Source organism: Musca domestica, unplaced genomic scaffold (assembly GCF_030504385.1).
Source record: "Musca domestica strain aabys unplaced genomic scaffold, Musca_domestica.polishedcontigs.V.1.1 1, whole genome shotgun sequence".
NCBI classification, from domain to species: domain Eukaryota; kingdom Metazoa; phylum Arthropoda; class Insecta; order Diptera; family Muscidae; genus Musca; species Musca domestica.
The window spans coordinates 9,195,310-9,212,936 of record NW_026712114.1 but is presented as its reverse complement, the minus strand read 5'-3'; the positions used below and the strand labels follow the sequence as shown (position 1 = coordinate 9,212,936).

General features: G+C 35.8%; 1 protein-coding gene across 4 annotated transcripts; it reads right to left on the bottom strand.

The window, feature by feature from the left end:
• Positions 1-621: 621 nt before the first annotated feature.
• LOC101890882 (protein TRC8 homolog) lies at positions 622-17,206 on the bottom strand. Of its 4 annotated transcripts, none has more exons than XM_005182882.4 (8): positions 16,311-17,206; positions 15,702-16,239; positions 8,974-9,544; positions 8,378-8,918; positions 7,292-7,466; positions 4,306-4,502; positions 4,020-4,214; positions 622-1,046 (listed from the first exon to the last, which is right to left on the bottom strand). In XM_005182882.4, exons 2-8 carry the CDS (start codon positions 16,078-16,080, stop codon positions 702-704), a joined length of 2,403 nt encoding a protein of 800 aa, XP_005182939.2. In that variant the 5' UTR covers positions 16,081-16,239; positions 16,311-17,206; the 3' UTR covers positions 622-701. The 4 variants fall into 4 exon arrangements, with proteins under 4 accessions (XP_005182939.2, XP_058974574.1, XP_005182938.2 ...); XM_059118591.1 differs by having other exon boundaries at positions 15,702-16,708; positions 16,892-17,206; XM_005182881.4 differs by having other exon boundaries at positions 15,702-17,206.
• Positions 17,207-17,627: the final 421 nt, after the last annotated feature.

The following is a 17,627-nucleotide window of genomic DNA, read 5'->3' as shown; positions in this document are numbered from 1 at the left end:
GCGTAACAATGAACTTGAGCTTAGAGGCGAGTTCGACTAGATCGTGCGATTTAACGAATTAATGGTTTTCTTTTTTGGCAATCACTTACGTATCGACATACAAAAAAAACATCCCTTTTTTCTTCTTGTTCCAAGTATTTGCTAATTTGCCACATCCCCAATTTAAGAGCTTCACAATAGATACTGAATAAGTCAAAAATAACAACAAAACAAAGGGAGGTTATAATATGCTCTGTTTCAGAACCTGGAACAGACTAATAATAAATTTGGTTTGCACTCAAACAAAGTTTTCACTCATCACTGTACGACATTAAAATCATTTTCATTTCATATCAATAATTTTATATTCTTTTATTTTATAAAAAAAAACAATCAAGCAAAGCTTTCCCTTTTTTACTAAAACAAACACAAGTCTATGCCTATTTTAATGTTTAAACAAAAAATAACTTATATCGATAAAAAAAAAACGAAAAAGAAAAACAAAAACGTGTCGCATAGAAATGTGTCCTCTTAACTTAATTTTAATTAAATTTCGTTAATAAACATATGTTGCGTATGTGTTTTGTTTGTTTGTTTGTTTTCATTCTATTGTTAAATTTTCATTTATACATACACCTTAAGTAGTAGTTATAGTATATTTATTTTTTGTGTTTTTTTTTTTTGTTTTGTTTTATTTTAATTACATTAAATTATAGTTATAGTTAATCCTGTACATCAAAATCGGATGGAAACCGAAAACTATGCGTTGAATTGCTCGCCGCCGCTGTGGCGGTGGCAGCAACAGCTGCTGTTCTGGATGTTGTCGGTGCGGTGGTATTGATCTGTGATGACGATGATGAATGTGATGCAGCGCTGGAACCGCCACTACCCGCACTAAAATTACTGCTAACTAGACCAGAACTTACGCTAGCGACGCCACTAGCTGTGGCCAAGAGACTGGCAGATACTGTTGTTGTTGTTGCAGACGTTGATGATGATGACGACGATGATGTGTTGTTATCGGCATCAGCTGTCGATCGACTTCGTGCATTTTCTAAGGCAACATCCTGGAAATATGTAATATTTTTTAATAACTCATTGATTTGAAAACATTGAATTTATACATGACAATTTCAATAGATACATGTGTATGTATTATATACTTCTCCCTAAACTATTATTCGAATAAGCTCCAAATGTAATGCAGCTCTACTAGCTAGCAGCAGGTTTAAAATAATCTTAATGTGTTGATGCGAAAGTGAAACTCCATAGAGGTAGTCTGTCTACATTGAAACATGATATTTCGGCACTGGTAAACACTACAAGAAAAAAGATACTATCTTCCTTAGACGACCCTTTCCCAGCTTCGATTATTCTCACAAAATCAGCTTCATTATTTTGTCACGCCAATTATTCGACCAAGAAGTTCGTATGGCGACTATTTACCGAACTGTTGTCGGCCATCATTAAGGTAGCAACAATACTTCTGTATCAATGTAACTCCCGGCTTTGGGTTCACTTATTATGGTAATGATTTTACATCTACCCAGTCAATTTCGAATTGCCTGGTTAAAGCTTGAAGGTTAATTAATCAAATCAATTAAGTGGTTTCTAGTGAAAACACCGGTTATTTTTTCTTTGCTTTTCCAGAAATTATTCAAAGACTGTAACTGCAGAGTTGTCTCCATTCTCTCTTTATTGCCAACTGGAGATCAACGGTGACAGCAAGTCACTAATTTTTGATGGAGCTCTAAGGAACACTCCTTAATCAGCATTGATTGCAACGCTTAGCTCGCAGCCATTTAAACTTTTGCATTGTTTTCATTCAACAAGGAGTCGCTGGGACTACATGACTCACTTTTTTCGATTTTATGTAAAAAACCTAGTATACTCTGCTTGGTCTGGTGGTGCACCTCCTATGAACGGTGTAGCTATATATACAGACGGTTTCAAGAAGGATGAAGACATCGATGCTGACGAGCTCTACCCAAATTCAAATATTAGATGCACTTATAAACTTAATTTTATTGAACTTTGTAATAGATTCGCAGGACAGGTGTATGCATATGCCCATAGTCTGACGGCCCTTAAAGCTATCAAGTCAGGTGCCATTAAATTGTGAGACATTCTTGATTACGAGAAATCCCAGTAAAATACTTAAATTAATTAAGCTTTCATGGTTCCTATGACATAGCAAGGCCCATTGATAGGAGTGTCAAACCACCGATAAGCTATTGTGTCAGCTGCTTCACAAAGGAAACTGGCAGAAGCTGGAACTCTTGAACTGTAAGATATCTAAGTTCTTTCAGCCGGTAATTTCGAGAAGAAGAACTTCCTCTCATCTATCAATTAGCAAGTCTGATGTTTTTTTTTGGTAGCCAGGGCATAGCAACTAAATGGAGAATGAAATGGCTCAGGGTGAATCCCGATCGATAAATCTAACGATTCATGATACTATCAAGCCACCGATAAGCAATTCTGTCAGCTGCTGTAAAAAGGAAGGTGACGAAAGCTTGAACCCGACTGTAAGGTATCTAAAGTCACGAGAAGAACTTGCTCCCTTCTATCAATTAGTAAGTCAATGTACATAGACTGACCACTGCACACAGGAGACATAGGTTATTTGGTAGTTGGGTGGAGATTTAAAATCCAACGTTCTTTACAAACGAACAACACTTGCAAATCATTGAATTTTGTAATCAAAATACGTGCTCTGTTAAGAAAGTTCATCGCGCTCTTGTTCCATTTTATGGTCAGGTTACTTGACCCACTTCCTACATTTCGCAACAAATTTACATTGCTGGAAATTAAACCACCAACGCGCTTAGGTAGAGTGAGGACGGAAGAAAATATCGCTGGTATATCGACCGCCAATTAACGATTCGTTGCCGTTCACACCAATTGAGCTTCTGTCACTCCAAAATTTTTGCGGAAGCATTTAGGTGTGAAGCCTTTAAATGCTGCTGAATCAAGAATTTAAGCCCAATGACCTATCGCAACGCAGAATTCTTGGAGAATGGGCTCTTGGAAATTTGACTGAAAATCCATTTTTTTTTTCAAAAAAAATTGTGTTCAGCGACGAAGCTCATTTTTGGTTCAATGGGTACGTAAATATGCAAAATTGTCAATTTTGGAATAAAAATCAGTCAGAAGCATTGCAAAAACTACCAATGCATCCAGAAAAGGTCACAATTTGGTGCGGTTTATGGACTGATGGCATCATTGAACCACACTTCCTCAAAGGTACTATGACTCGTAACGTAACTGTGAATGGCGAGTGCTACCGTTAGATGATATCCAACTTTTCTTGCCCAAAATGCAAGAGCTTGACTTTTATGAGATGTGGTTTCAAAAAGACGGTGCCACACAGTACCCGTAACATTGGAATTTACATATAAGAGCTATGTTAAAGCTTATGGCTTTACAGACGAACCCGCTTTAATTGAGACATTGGAGGACGATATTGAAGCATTTATTCGAGAAATATCTCCCGAAATGTTGAAAAGAGTATGCCAAAATCGGACAAAGCGGATGGGCCATATAGGAAGCAAACATTAAATTATATGGACCGCATTATTTACAGATTTCATGTATTTTTTTAACTTTCCTGCGCCTTTGAAATGTAAAATTTATGAAACAATCTTTAGTGTTTTCCTCTTTTTTTTTTTTGATAGATTCCACGCAGAAGAACTTTTGGCAGGAAGAGAAGATTATGAATCCTGAATTCGCCGCATGAGTGAACGTAGTAAATTGGCCTTGGTATGATCATTGCATACAAAAAACCTTTCTCAATTTATTATCATTTACTGAACTTTTGGTAAACAGACAAGAAGAAATTATTTGAAAACAAATCAAGAACGCAGATACCCTGATTGATAAAAATGTATTCGGCCTCTATAATCTTTAATTATGTAGACAAAAAGGTGGTACCAATCCCTGCTGGATTTACGACAATGTACAAGAAATCCTCTCCAATCGCCTAGTCTAGCCTATTTTATTCTAAATGAATTTGAATCCCTTCTGTAAAAAAGAAAACTTACCTCTCTATTACGATTAACTAATGGAGCATCCATATCCTGCTGGTGTGGCACATTATTGTGCGAATCATCTGTTCGATCGGTGTACATCATGATTTCGTGACACAATGGACATCTATCTTGAACGTATAGCCACTTGCGTAAGCATACACTATGGAAATAGTGACGGCAACGGGTTATTTTGGCTGAATGCATTTCCTAGGGATAAACAAAACATTGCGGATTATTAGAGTATGCAAAATTATATATCTCATCATTTAGGTGTTTTTTTTTTTTTTTTTCAACATACCTGATAACAAATAGCACAGACATCATCGAAAGCCTGCAACTGGGCCGGTGTTGCCTCTGGCAGCGTTGATATTTTATGTACAGCAGATCGTCTCTTCATAAACACTGACCAACCGGCACGAGCCTCACACCAAATGTTGAAGTAAGCATGTATGCACATCATAATTGCACGGATGGCGCCGCCTGTAGCATTTTGTGCTATCAAGTTATATTATACGGTACCAATCAACCAAATAAAAAAAATTTACATGCACACGCAATTTTTTGTATTTTTTTTGGAAAGGAGGATAAATTTTGTTTGATTTGTTTTTTGTTGTTGTTTGTTTGGGAATTACATTGCAGCAATATGGATAACTTTGACATTTTGAAATGACAATGTTTTGGGGGTAGGGTATTATGGTGGATGATGGATTATGGATATGAATTTGTTTTGGAAGCATTTTTTTTTTTTTTTTTTTGAATTGATGAAGTAGCCCATACTTGTTAAAGCCAAATTAATGGAGCTCCTATCTTTCTTTGGTTTTGATATATATGCAATACATATTCGAATATGGAAAAAATGTACATTTTGGGTTTAGCTTTGACCCTGAATGGATTTTTTAAATTACTACAGGGTGAGATGACCAACTTCAGACCGCTGTCATTTCTAAGCCACTCCTTCGACAGCTGTTAAGAATATTCCAGTGACAGCTCATTATATAGTTTACAAGCGTACAAAAGCATTTTGGTGAGAACTTTCCAGAAAAAAAAGTTATTCGTGATGGAATTCCGGCGTGAAAACCACAAGTGGCTATCGTTAGAGCACTCCAGCATTTAAATGTGAAGAAATCTTTTGTGTTTCGTACCATCGCCCGTTACCGTGATACTGGTAGCGTAGACCGACGTCAAGGAAGTGGAAATGGTTCGAAAAATAAAGAAGTGACTTGATCGAATCCCGCGTCGCAGTGACCGAAAAATGGCTTGTGAGCTGAACATATCGCAATATTCCATTCGGCAAATATTGAAAAATGAGCTCGGGGTAAAGTCATTAAAATTCCAAAAAGTGCAAGAACTTTGCTTGGCCGGAACTGGTAAACTGCCGATTTTGGTTTTCTCCGATGAAAAACATTCGTTGTCCAGCAGTTTGTAAACAAACAAAATGAATTGATCGACCGTGGCATCAGAATAAATGCCGAATATTATCGCTAAAATATTCTGGAGGGTGTAATAAAGCCTTGGGCACGCAAAGATTTTGGCCGCAGACCTTGGACATTCCAACAGGACTCAGCACGCGTCACCCAAGAATGGTTACAAAATGTAAACCCCACCTTCATTTCCAGCGCACAATATCCACCAAAATCTCCGGATAGCAATCCGTTGGACTATTGTGTCTGGGGTATTATGAAAAGCACAGTTGGCACTAAAAATACCAAAGTGTTGATCGCCTCAAGCAAGCGCTTCGCCTGGAATGGGCCAAATTATCGCAGAGCAACATTCGGGCAGCGTGTGACGGTTTCATTTAAGGCCATAATTCGTGCCAAAGATGACCAATTCGAACAAATCCAAACTTATTCTAAAATTTGATACTATTTCCGACATTTTTTGCTTTTATTCAATTAAATTTTAAAAAAGGTAGAAATTATGGCTTTTAACTTTGTTACAGTTTTTTTTTATCTCACCCTGTACTGTAAACTTAAATTATATGGGAACTAGCATTGAGTCTTATTTGCACGACTTATTTTTTCATACATTTGTAAAGTCAGCTATTCGCGCACCTAGAAGACTGAATAGGTTTTGAATATTTGCTGAAATTTTATTTTTGAAATTATATTTTTGTTCCCGAACGAACTTGCGTTCTCGTTAAAGAATATTCAGTTCCATTTTAAGTCAAAAAATTGAATTTAAGCGGAATTTATAAACTACATCTGAATAATATTTCCCAACGGGTGAAAGCTAATGGAATGTTTCTGTATATGGCTAAACGAAAGTGAATACGACAGAAGAAACCATTCCAAATGATTTTTCTTTTAAATCAAAATTTGAAAACATATTTCAAATGGTAACTTTCTTTCTACAAAAAGAGACCTTTAGACTATAGTTTTTTTCGAAATTTCCCGTTATAATTCAGAAAGGGTAATAAATTCCGATAGGAACAAACAATACGTCAAATAGAAGATAAGACTATAGTTTATCCGAAATTTCCCTTTATAATTCAGAAAGGGTAATAATTTCCGATAGGAACAAACAATACGTCAAATAGAAGAAAAGACTATAGTTTATCAGAAAATTTCCCTTTGCAATTCAGAGAGGGTAATAAATTCCCACGTCAAATAGAAGATACGATTATGTGTACTTTCCTGTCTCCATACTAATGTAGACTGGGCAGGAAATGGATTGAAATGCTTAGATTTTCGTACTGGATACGGTTGAAATTTTAAGAAATGATTACCCAGGATTACTGAAGTTTTAAAAGGGTAGAAAATGTATAAATGTTTTTAGAACCGTCCATGGACTAAATATTTAATTTGTCCCATGAGAGAAAAAAGATCTAGGTTAATATTTTGGATAAAGCTATAATCTGATAAAAAAATTGATAATCCCTTTAGAATTTAGAGAGGGTAACGAAAATTAAATATAGCATATAAAGGATAGACTTGTTTTTGGAACCATCCATGAACCTATGGGCTTGATAACTGAGTTTGTGTACAATAATTACATTAAATATTTTATTGGGGGAAATAACTTCGAAACGATCAAACAAACATTAAATTTAGATAAATTTTAGTCGAATATTTCATATTTCCAAATTTCATCTCCTGATTAATGATCGATCACTGATTCTCTCAATTATCGAGACTACATACAAGAAATTTGCGATGACATGAAAATTTAAAAAAATAAAACAACAACCAAAAAATTGTGAAACAAAAAGACTCCACAACCAAATTTATAAAGCAATGAAAACATAAAGCACAAATGATAAAATACAACATTTTTATAGGACTTACCCGACTCAAAGACCAATATCCAAGCACCATTAAAGAATAGCAAAATACCAAAACAAAATTCTACGGAATTGCCAAAAGCACGGACATAATACAAATAGTCATCCAATTTCTCCCAGAACGTGGAACGCCATGCATCCACAAGGAACAAGGTATAGGTGGCCAAGGAAACGAGAACCTAGACAAATAAAATATAAGAAAAACGATTATTAGAGTTTGAACAAATAAAACAAAAAATCTTAAGTCTGGCATAAACCATTTTTCATGAGGCAACTGAAACCTTTATAAATAAACGGTATCGGCATTCAAAATTCGAACGAGTTCCATTTTAAACAATAAATGTGCAAATGCTAGTGAAATTGTTTGGAGAATACAGTCTAGGTCTTCATAAAATGGGCAGCAGGGCTATATGGGAACAATACCAAATCGTGAACATACTCCGACAATTTTCTCTTAAATTGGTTGTTTTCTACTGGGCGTTTCAAATATCGAATTTAAAACAAATTCGTTAAAAGTCACAGGAAAACTTGGATCTATTTAGACAATATTAAGTCACAGGATGTAGAAGACACTACAAACCACAAATATCGAATTAAAAAAAAAATCAATAGAAAATGTAGCTCATTATCATTATGTGGGGATTATAGGAAAACTTGGATCTATATAAAGTTCTGCCACCGGAGGTAGAATTCACTACTAAATACATATGCCAAATTTTATAAACACATATGCCAAAATATCGGGTGGTATGGTTATATGGAAGCTATGGAAAATTGTGGATCTATATAGATGTCAAAATACCGAATATCCGGAGGTATAGATATATGCCACAAATGCCGATTTTTTAACAAAATGTTATTAAATCGTCAGAATATGGAATATTGGGAGGTACAGTTATATGGGGTCTGTACGAAAGCATGGACCCATATATCTTATTCTCAATACTTCACTTTATGGAGTTTCGGTCCGACTAACATTTGGAGGTGACGGACACGTTTTGATATACCATCTTTTCTAAGGTGGGCGATATAAAGAAGGTATCGCTAAACGTCATTCTAAACCGACAATATGCTCCACCCAAAGCCTTACCTTTACAACAACCTCCACTGAAAAAGCTGTCACGGCCAACAACCATGTCGACGGTGAATGACGTTTCCACAGTGTGATCAACAGACAAATCGGAGCAATGACTAGGAATACGCACACGGTTAAGGCACGGAAATGACGTTTACGTGATGGATTACGGGCTGCACTCAGCGACATAAGCATGGGTGAGACAATGTTATGGATAAAGTGCAACAATGCCGTAATTAAAAGACTTAAATTGCGGCATAGACGCACAAAACGCTTATCGGGATCCAATGATGTTAGGCCGGTTTGTAGGGCCAGAACATAGAACAAAACTGCCGACACAGTACCCAGAGATTTCTCTTCTTCATTGTCGAATGTCAAGAGATACCATTGGAAAGCTTTGCCTATGTAATCACATATCACCGATATAACAGATGTCATGCCCAAGACAGTCGTTAATGTTCCACAGCCATTGACGAGCAGCGATTGTATGGTGGGTAAAAGATTTCCAGAGTTCACTTCATTGCGCAACATCATTGAAACGAATTCAAGAGTCATTCTGTGAAAATAAAAATTGATTATTAGTTATAATCATAAGTAAAGCAAGGACATACCTTATGATCCAGAAAACTCTCAAAACACTTGGCACATTCAGCCGCTGCCATTCGTTCTCAATCAAAGCGGATACACCAAAATTACTTATAAAATTTATGGCATACATATAGCCATTGCAGACAGTCTTAATGACATCCATGGCACTAGTTAAGAGGGTGATTTTCGTTAATATCAATGGTATGGTATGTGCCAGCAGTGATAGATATTTTATTAATCTGGGTTTCAGTGGCAAAGTGGCTAGTAATATGGGACTGGCAAAAATCAATGGCAACTTTTTTTGCAGCATCTTGTAGCGTGGACCCAAATGTATATAGGCAAATAGCATACCCATAAACCATTGAGCGACAATATGTGGTGCTACCGCCACAACAACACTACCGGTATCCATTAAACGTGTTGTGTTCATCGACAATACATCCTCCAGTATGCAGGGACTTTTTTCGATTATCGCCAGAGCCGTTATATTTGACCAGTGTGAGAGGAAGGTTAAACCCAGTGATATCACAAACATATACACCACAACCAAATGCCTCGTCCAAAGCACAACAACACAAATAGCACATATAAGACCTGGAGAGAAGGGATATATTATTGAGTTGTATTCAAGAGAAATGAAATATTTAAAATGGTTTCGGTGTTAAATATGATCAAGTTTAAAAGTATACTATCTGTTGCAATACTAAAAATATTCTTCAAAATATGCTTTAAGAAGAAATTGGGAAACATTTCAGTGTCAGGAGAATCAAATCTTCAAAATCTGAATCACATGCAACAAAATTGTAAAAAGAGATTTCGAAATATCTTGGATATGTTTAAAGTCTTCCGTACTCCCAAATAACATAGCAGAGACTATTATCCCAAATGTACACAGTTTTGAGCTAAAAGACCAATAACATTGCTCTAAATGGTCGGAATGCAAACTATAAGGCTAGGAGAAGGTTGCATTTTTTCAGAAAGTTATTTTAATAAATCTCTTATAGATGGTCAGAAGTCCCTCTCACGGAAGACCCGAATGCCTTCTCCTTGAAAACCAAAATGTCTTCTCATAGAAGATCAAAAAGTCTTCGCATAGAAGAACATAAGGCTTTCACAAGAAACTCTGTACATAGAAGACTTAAAGGTCCTTCGTTTTCTTATCCCCATATTTTAACTCTATCCTTCTTCTCTATTTCCTTACCTCTGCTTCTTTCCTTTTCTCTATATTAACAGCGGTGCTCAAAACCGTGTTCTAGAACATGAACCGAAAAAAGAGATAATTTAAGAGAAAATTAAAATTCTGTTTTTCTTTATATTTTACGGTTCTATTAAATTGTTTTTAAACACGAATGTTTGCCAAATTAATTTATAAAGCAAATGGATAAATAATATTTTTATAAATAATGACTTAACACTGTTTTGTTCTTGATTTAAATAAGAAAAGAGAAATTTGACTGAAAAGAGGTATTTTTTCTTGAGCACCGCTGATATTAATCTTTTTCACATAGGATGAACACAATGGACCAGCAGGTCACCGAGTGGAATGGTTGTTAAAACAACCACGCATTCTTTAACCTAACCTAAGGTCCTTTTATTTGTCAGGAGATCAGAAGACCAGTAGCTTTTTTTACATAAGATCTGAAAGTTTTCTTGCATAAGACCAGAAATAATACCCACCAAAGGCCAGAGGACCTTCTAACAGAAGATCATAAATCTTCCCATATAAGACCACAAAGTCTAATCTAGAAGACTTGAAGGTCTACTCATAGAAGCCACAATGGTCTTTTCATAGAAGTCCAGATATTCTTCCTTTAGATGAACAGATAGTCTTCTCATAGATCGACAAAACTCCATCCCTAAGAAGATAAAAAAGGTCTTCTCGTAGACCACTAGAAGTCTTCTCAGGGAAGGCCAAATGGTCTTCTCATAGAAGACCCTAAGATCTCTTCATAGAAGATCAAAATATTTATTAGAAGGCAAGAAGGTTCCCTTGTAGAAGACCAAAACAAAATGGTCTTACCATAAACGACACAAAGCTCTTCTAGTAGAATACCAAAATGTCTTCTTAAACGGGGACCAAAAAGTCTTTTCATAGAAAACCAAAAGGCCTTTCCTTGTTAAACCCGAAGGTATTTTCATACATATCAAGATAGTCTTCTCTTATATGACCAGATGGCCTTCTCTATGAATAACAAAATGCCTTCTCTAAAATGATCAAAAAATCTTATCTTAAAAGGCCAAACGGTCTTCTCATATAAGGTCATAGAAGACACAAAGATCTTCTTGTAGAATGCCCAAAGATCTTCTGTTAGAATACCAAAATATCTTCTCACAGAAGACCAATAATATATTCGTAGGCACAAAACGCCTTCGAAAAGAAGACTAAAAGGTCTTCTCAGAGAAGACCCAAAAGTCTTCTCATTGAGGCACAGAATGTCTCATTGTAGTAATTCAAGAAGTGTTTTCGTAGAATATCAAATGGTCTTATCTTCTTTTAGAAGATCAAGGGGTCTTCTCATAGAAGACTAAGAGGTCTTTTTATAGAACACCAAAAGGTTTTCATATAGAAGAACAAAAACTCTTCTCATAGGATTTCTTATGGAAGACAAAAAGGTCTTCCCATAGAATACCAAAAGGTCTTCCCATAAAAGATCAACAATTTTTCATAGAAGACCAAAAGTTCTTCAAAGGTCAAAAATTGTCGTATTTAATCTAAATATTAAATTTACAATTCTTCAAAATGTACAAAAGATCTTCAAATGTTTTTTTCTTATACAATCACCATATAAAATCAAACCCCATTCCTGTTCTATGGTTTTAACCTCGAATAAGGTCATTCCGTTTTGAATGCTTTGTGTTTTAAAGAACATTGAATATTAATTATTAATAAAAAGTAATTACGCAAATATGGGCGTAATTAAATATAAAATTTATATTGCATGAGTCAAGAAGAAACTTTCGTTGGAAGAGATACATATATATATTTATTTTAAGAACAATAATATACATAGATTTTCTTCATAAATAACATACTATAAAATCTATTTCACAATTCTAATTACTTCGAGAGGGAAAAATGAGTTGACAAAATTTATATGTTGTTTGGCCAAACCATTTTTATGGAATACCAATATAAAAGCAAACAAACCGTGATAAATGCCGTCGATTACCAAACCACAATATGTATTGACAAACATATTGGAAGGAATAGTTTGTAAACAAAGCGTTTTAGATAATTTAATTTTTTAAAACATTACCATTGTACTACGAAAGAATTGTGGGGAAGTTAAATTGAATCAAAAATATATTGTTACCATGCAAAAAATTAAATTAACAAAAAATGAAAATAGCTACAGAACAAGGCAGCTAAAATATTCAAAACCTGTTGAATTGTCTAATGCCATTGTAACAAAATGTAAATCCGGTCGAACCGAACTTTTAATACCCTCCACAAATTCGAAAAATCTTGCTGTACATAAAAAATCCGTTTAAAAATTTCCTATTAAATTATCAAAATACCAAATATCGAGTGGTATATGGGGGCTATACGAAAGATTGGAGCTTTTTTGCTAATTATCTGCCAGAACTGATGCGAACTCCAAATATCAATTTTGAGACATATTTGAGATATATGACTAAAATCGGGAAAAATACCAAACATCGGAAGGTACCATTTTATGAGGGATATACGAAGATGTGGACCTATGCAGGGTGAGATGAAAAACTGCAACAAAGTCAAACGCCATAATTTTTACATTGTTTTTTTTTTTTTAATTTTATAAAATGAAAGCAAAAAAATGTCGGAAATGGCATCAAATTTTAGAATAAGTTTAGGTTTGCTCGAATTGGTCACCTTTGGCACGAATTATGCCCGATTAAACCGTCCCACGCTGCCTAATTTTGCTCTGCGGTATTTTAGTCGATTCCTGACGAATCGCTTGCTTGAGGTAGAGAGATTGGTATTTTTTGGTGCCACCTTGCTTTCCAAAATGCTCCAGACACAATAGTCCAACGGATTGGTATCCGCAGATTTTGGTGGCCATTGTGCGCTGGAAATGAAGCGAGGAACCTCATTTTGTAACCATTCTTGGGTGGCGCGTGCTGAGTGCAATGGTGCTGAGTCCAGTTGAAATTCCAAGGTCTGTGGCCAAAATGTTTGCATGCCCAAGGCTTTAATATACCCTCCAGAACATTTTCGTGATAATATTCGGCATTTTTTCTGATGCCACGGTCGATTAATACGAGCGGAGAGTGACCATCGGATGTTATGACGGCCCACACCATCACAATGGCCGGCGCTTGAGTTCTGGTGGCCAACTGAAGGTGCACATTTTCGGCTAACCTCTTTGGCAAGTAAACACGATAATTTTGTTTGTTTACAAACTGCTGGACAACGAATGTTTTCTCATCGGAAAAACCAAATTCGACAGTTCACCACTTTCGGCCAAGGCTATTTTCTTTCTGTTGCGGTGTTCTTGCACATTTTGGAGTTTCAATGGCTTTACCCCGAGCTCATTTTTCAATATTTGCCGAATGGAATATTGCAATATGTTCAGCTCACGAGACATTTTTCGGCCACTGCGACGGGGGTTTCGACCAAATCGCTTCTTTACTTTTCAAACCATTTCTGCTGATGTTGCTGTTTTCTTCCGTCCATTTCTTTGACGTCGGGCTACGCTACCAGTATCATGATAACGAGCGATGGTACGAGATTTAAATTTAAATTTATTCACATTTAAATGTTGGAGGGCTCTAACGATAGCCACGTGTGGTTTTCCAGCCAAATATAAAGAAATCAATTATTACTAAAATTACTTTTTTTCTGGAAAATTCTCACCAAAACGCTTTTGTACGTTTGTAAACAATATAATGAGTTGTAAATGGAATAATTTTAACAACTATCGGACGAGTGGCTTTGAAATGACAGCAGTCTGAAGTTGGTTGCAGTTTTTTCATCTCACCCTGTATATACTTTTTAGGGTCTAAAATGGATATTTCGAGGGGTTACAAACGGAATGACAAACTTAATATACGACCCTACATACTTTGGTTAAGTTAGATGGGGCCTCCAACAAGAGAAGTATTAAAAAATAACATAATGGGGATTAATATTCGAGTGGGTAACACTTTTGCGTTACATCGGTGGGTGTTTATGATGCAAATGCATATTGCAAGAGGATACAGAGTGGCTACATTCATTTAGCGCAGACCGTTGAGAGATGTGTTCATGGGCTAAAAGATTGTCTAAAATTCCACTAGGAGCCTACATTCCCTTGGAACGGACCGTAGGAAAAAAACCCTTCCTAGTCTGAAAATATTTCCTTAAACTCTCCTTGGGGCCTACCGTAGGCAGCTTTCTCTACACTCTCTTTGGATACCTTCTCAGCCAGTAGTGCTGTTGGAGATTTTTCGGAAGCATCGTTGGTTCCAGCCACCTCGCTGGATTGGGAATTTGCTTGCATTCTCTCTCTTATACGAACCTCGAAGCTCACCATTTAACAAATGGTAATCTTTTCTATTTTATTTACGTTCACGGCTTGTGTGCATGGGAGGACATCTCATAGAAATGAGGGAGAAACATTTGGTCCCGTCGAGCCGAATTCTTACTATCGCTAGGAAAGATACAGATAACTAGCCCATAGAGTCACAAAAATACACATCTATATATTTACTACTCTAGACATAAATTGAATTAGGCACAAGGTCAATCTATAAGGTCAATGATCAGATAATAAGGTCAAAAGGCAATACAGAAACAAACACATTTTTCTCTGATCAAAAATGATCTATGGAACATTTTAGCATGACAGCCACGATTTGTACATGACTACAAGAAAATGATGCAAAAGCCATATTGAGTCATCTCATTTCAAAATTTATACTTTGTTCTGCTTTTCCACGTATTCGTCAAGTACATGAGTCCTTTTTATCGCGCTTGTCTATAATATAGATTTGTTATTGATAAGTTCTTTAAATAGATGATTACAAAATCTACAGTCAGGTATTAAGAAGTTGGAGTTATCGAAACTGAAAATAGAATAATTTTAAAACTGCATATTTATTCCAGCTTAAAATATGCATCCCAAATTACATTATCTGAGAATATAATCTCTTCAACAATTACGTTGCTGCTACCACATTTTGGAACCTGTGAGCGTTAATTATTTAAATGTGGTTTTCTTTTAAACAAAACATTTGTGAGAAAGAGTCAAGGCAAAATAATATTTGTTTATATTTTTTATTGCATTCCGTTTAGTCACTTAACAGGTTGGTGGTCTGTTACGTCGTGCCCCTGTATGAAACAAAGCGCAAATGCTTTTTTTTTTCTTCTTTTAATCTTTCATTCTGTTATGGGTTATGGTTAAATAAAAAACAGCCACAGAAGCAGAAAAATTAGCAAATAATGAAAACAGTGATAACCGGATGGTCGAATCATATCTACCCTTCGGCAAAATTCGAAGATAAGATCAACGAACGATTGGACTATGGGGGTGTTGATCTATTTGAATTTATTAAAAATGAGGTGTTGGGAGTTTAAGGCAATAAATTTGAGAGTGGTGCGGTTTCATTATCAAATTACTGGAGAAGTTTATTATATAAGGTTTTTGTCTTCCAAACGAAATTGAACAAAAACAACCACCTTTGAAACTATGACGACCAAAACATGGACAACGTAAGCGGGAGATACAATGTGTCACATATTATTAAATCACATCTAGAATAAATTCAGTAAAATAATAGAAATACTCACCTAACAGACATATAAGAAATCTCACTGATGTTAATCCGAGCAGGTCCGATATATATGTTTCACTTGTAAAATCCTCGACGAGGTCAACAAACATTTGTCCTAAAAAACCTCCACCGGGGTTGGTATCGTTCGCTGTGGTAGCAGCCGTTGCTGCAGCTGCAACAATTGATTCCGCCACACCGGCAGCATTACTACTATCCACAACATCTACTGTCGAATCAACACTCCCAACACCTCCTCCACCGCCAGCACCAGCACTACTACTACTGCCGCTACTGGAAAGTCCCATATCAATTCTTAGGATTTCATCTATAATTAAAATTGGTGGAACACGCATAATGACATCCACCATGCCAAGAACTTTGGTTCGTATTGACATTGTGTCGGCTTAGGGTAACTGTTTCAGATTTGTTGCTGCTGCTAATACGTTTGGTAGGCAACTTTTCTTCCCGTCACCTCCACTCTGCTTTAGAGTTACGATAATTTCCAGCTGATGATAATTATTGAGTTAAGACAAAAATCACAAACACACCAGCTTCTAGATGTGTAATAAAAACAACAATAATAATAATTTCAAAACACACAATCCCAATGTGTGTGAGTGTTTACGTTTACGTTGTTGTCGGCTATTTTGCTTAGGCTGCCTGGTGATGGTGATTTTGCACAATCATAAATGAACGTCGGCAAACGGCAATCAGAGCGATTTGGCGATTATTTGCAACCATAAGCCAGATCTCTCAAGGTCTTCCCTCTAGTGCAGTGCGATGAGTTGTCGTAGTAATAAATAGTTGGTAGTAGTACTTTTTTTTGTTAGACAGTGTCGGAATTCTCAGTGCAGTCTCAATGTGGAATGCTTCTTCTTCTACTTCAGTTGGTTTGGAGGGTATGTCTTTGGTCGAAGTTTGTTGGAAATGATAATGTTGCGAGTGCTTTGCACTTCCCGATTCCCAAAGTGGTTTGGCAATAGGAAACTATACACAAAAAATTCCAATCCCTAGGGAATTGATCTATAATTAGACACCAAATGGCAAATGCTAACAAAGGTTAAAGGCCTTCCCCAATAAAGAAAAGGAAAGACTTTTGTTTGCCCAAAATAAAGAGAAACCGAAAAACGGAACGGAACGTAGGTACGCTACGCCAAAAACACCTTGTGCCTCGACGTCAGTCAGACACTGCTGTGCGAACTTTACACTCTTTGTTTTTAGTTGTGCCCCTTTTCGTATTTCTTTGCCAGGCAACTTGGTCGTTCTTGTTTTGTATTTGCTTGCTTTTCTCGTTTCACTTTTTAATGTTAAACATTTCTCGAAACATTTTTAGAAAACATGTTTGTGTAAACTCTTTTTAAATTTATTTTCTATTCTTTAGGTTATTCTTATTCGTATTTTTTGCTAGTAAATTAATTAGATCTAGTCGTTTCGATTTTAATAATTAATTTTATTTTAATTCTCCCTCTTTTGACAATTTTTCACAAAGTTCCGTCTGTTTTAGAGCTGGTAAACAGTTGATGGCAATTTCGATATTATCGATACTTTATTTGAAGAGGGAGTATCGAAATACCAGTACTAAAGCAGAAATAGAAACGATATATTAATGTCATGTTCTCACTGCAATTTAAACCACAATTGTTTTTCTTACTTTTTGGCTTCTTCATTTTTATGGGAATTAATATAAGAAATATGTCCTGTACCAGCATAAGCAAGAATCTAAAGTTTGGCCTTTTTTCAATATCATCCCCATCAATGATAGAAAAAAAAAACCCGAACTTCAAGTACCAACTTTGAAGTTGTTCCGGTGAAAAGTATGTTAAAAATCATAAAAAATCCGAATATTTGGATGTACAGTACACTTCAATGTCGCAAATGTTTCTGCAAAAGCGTTCTTTACATTTAAGGTTGAGCCACCAGCTGATTACAATTTTCTACTTAG

Coding starts and splice junctions, on each gene's coding strand:
- LOC101890882 (XM_005182881.4), bottom strand. CDS start 16,080: ATGTCAATACGAACCAAAGTTCTTGGCATGGTGGATGTCATTATGCGT. Junction 7,467..8,377: donor CAGTGGAGGTTGTTGTAAAG/GTAAGGCTTTGG, acceptor TTATTTGTCTAG/GTTCTCGTTTCCTTGGCCAC. Junction 1,047..4,019: donor TAGTTAATCGTAATAGAGAG/GTAAGTTTTCTT, acceptor ACATATTTCCAG/GATGTTGCCTTAGAAAATGC.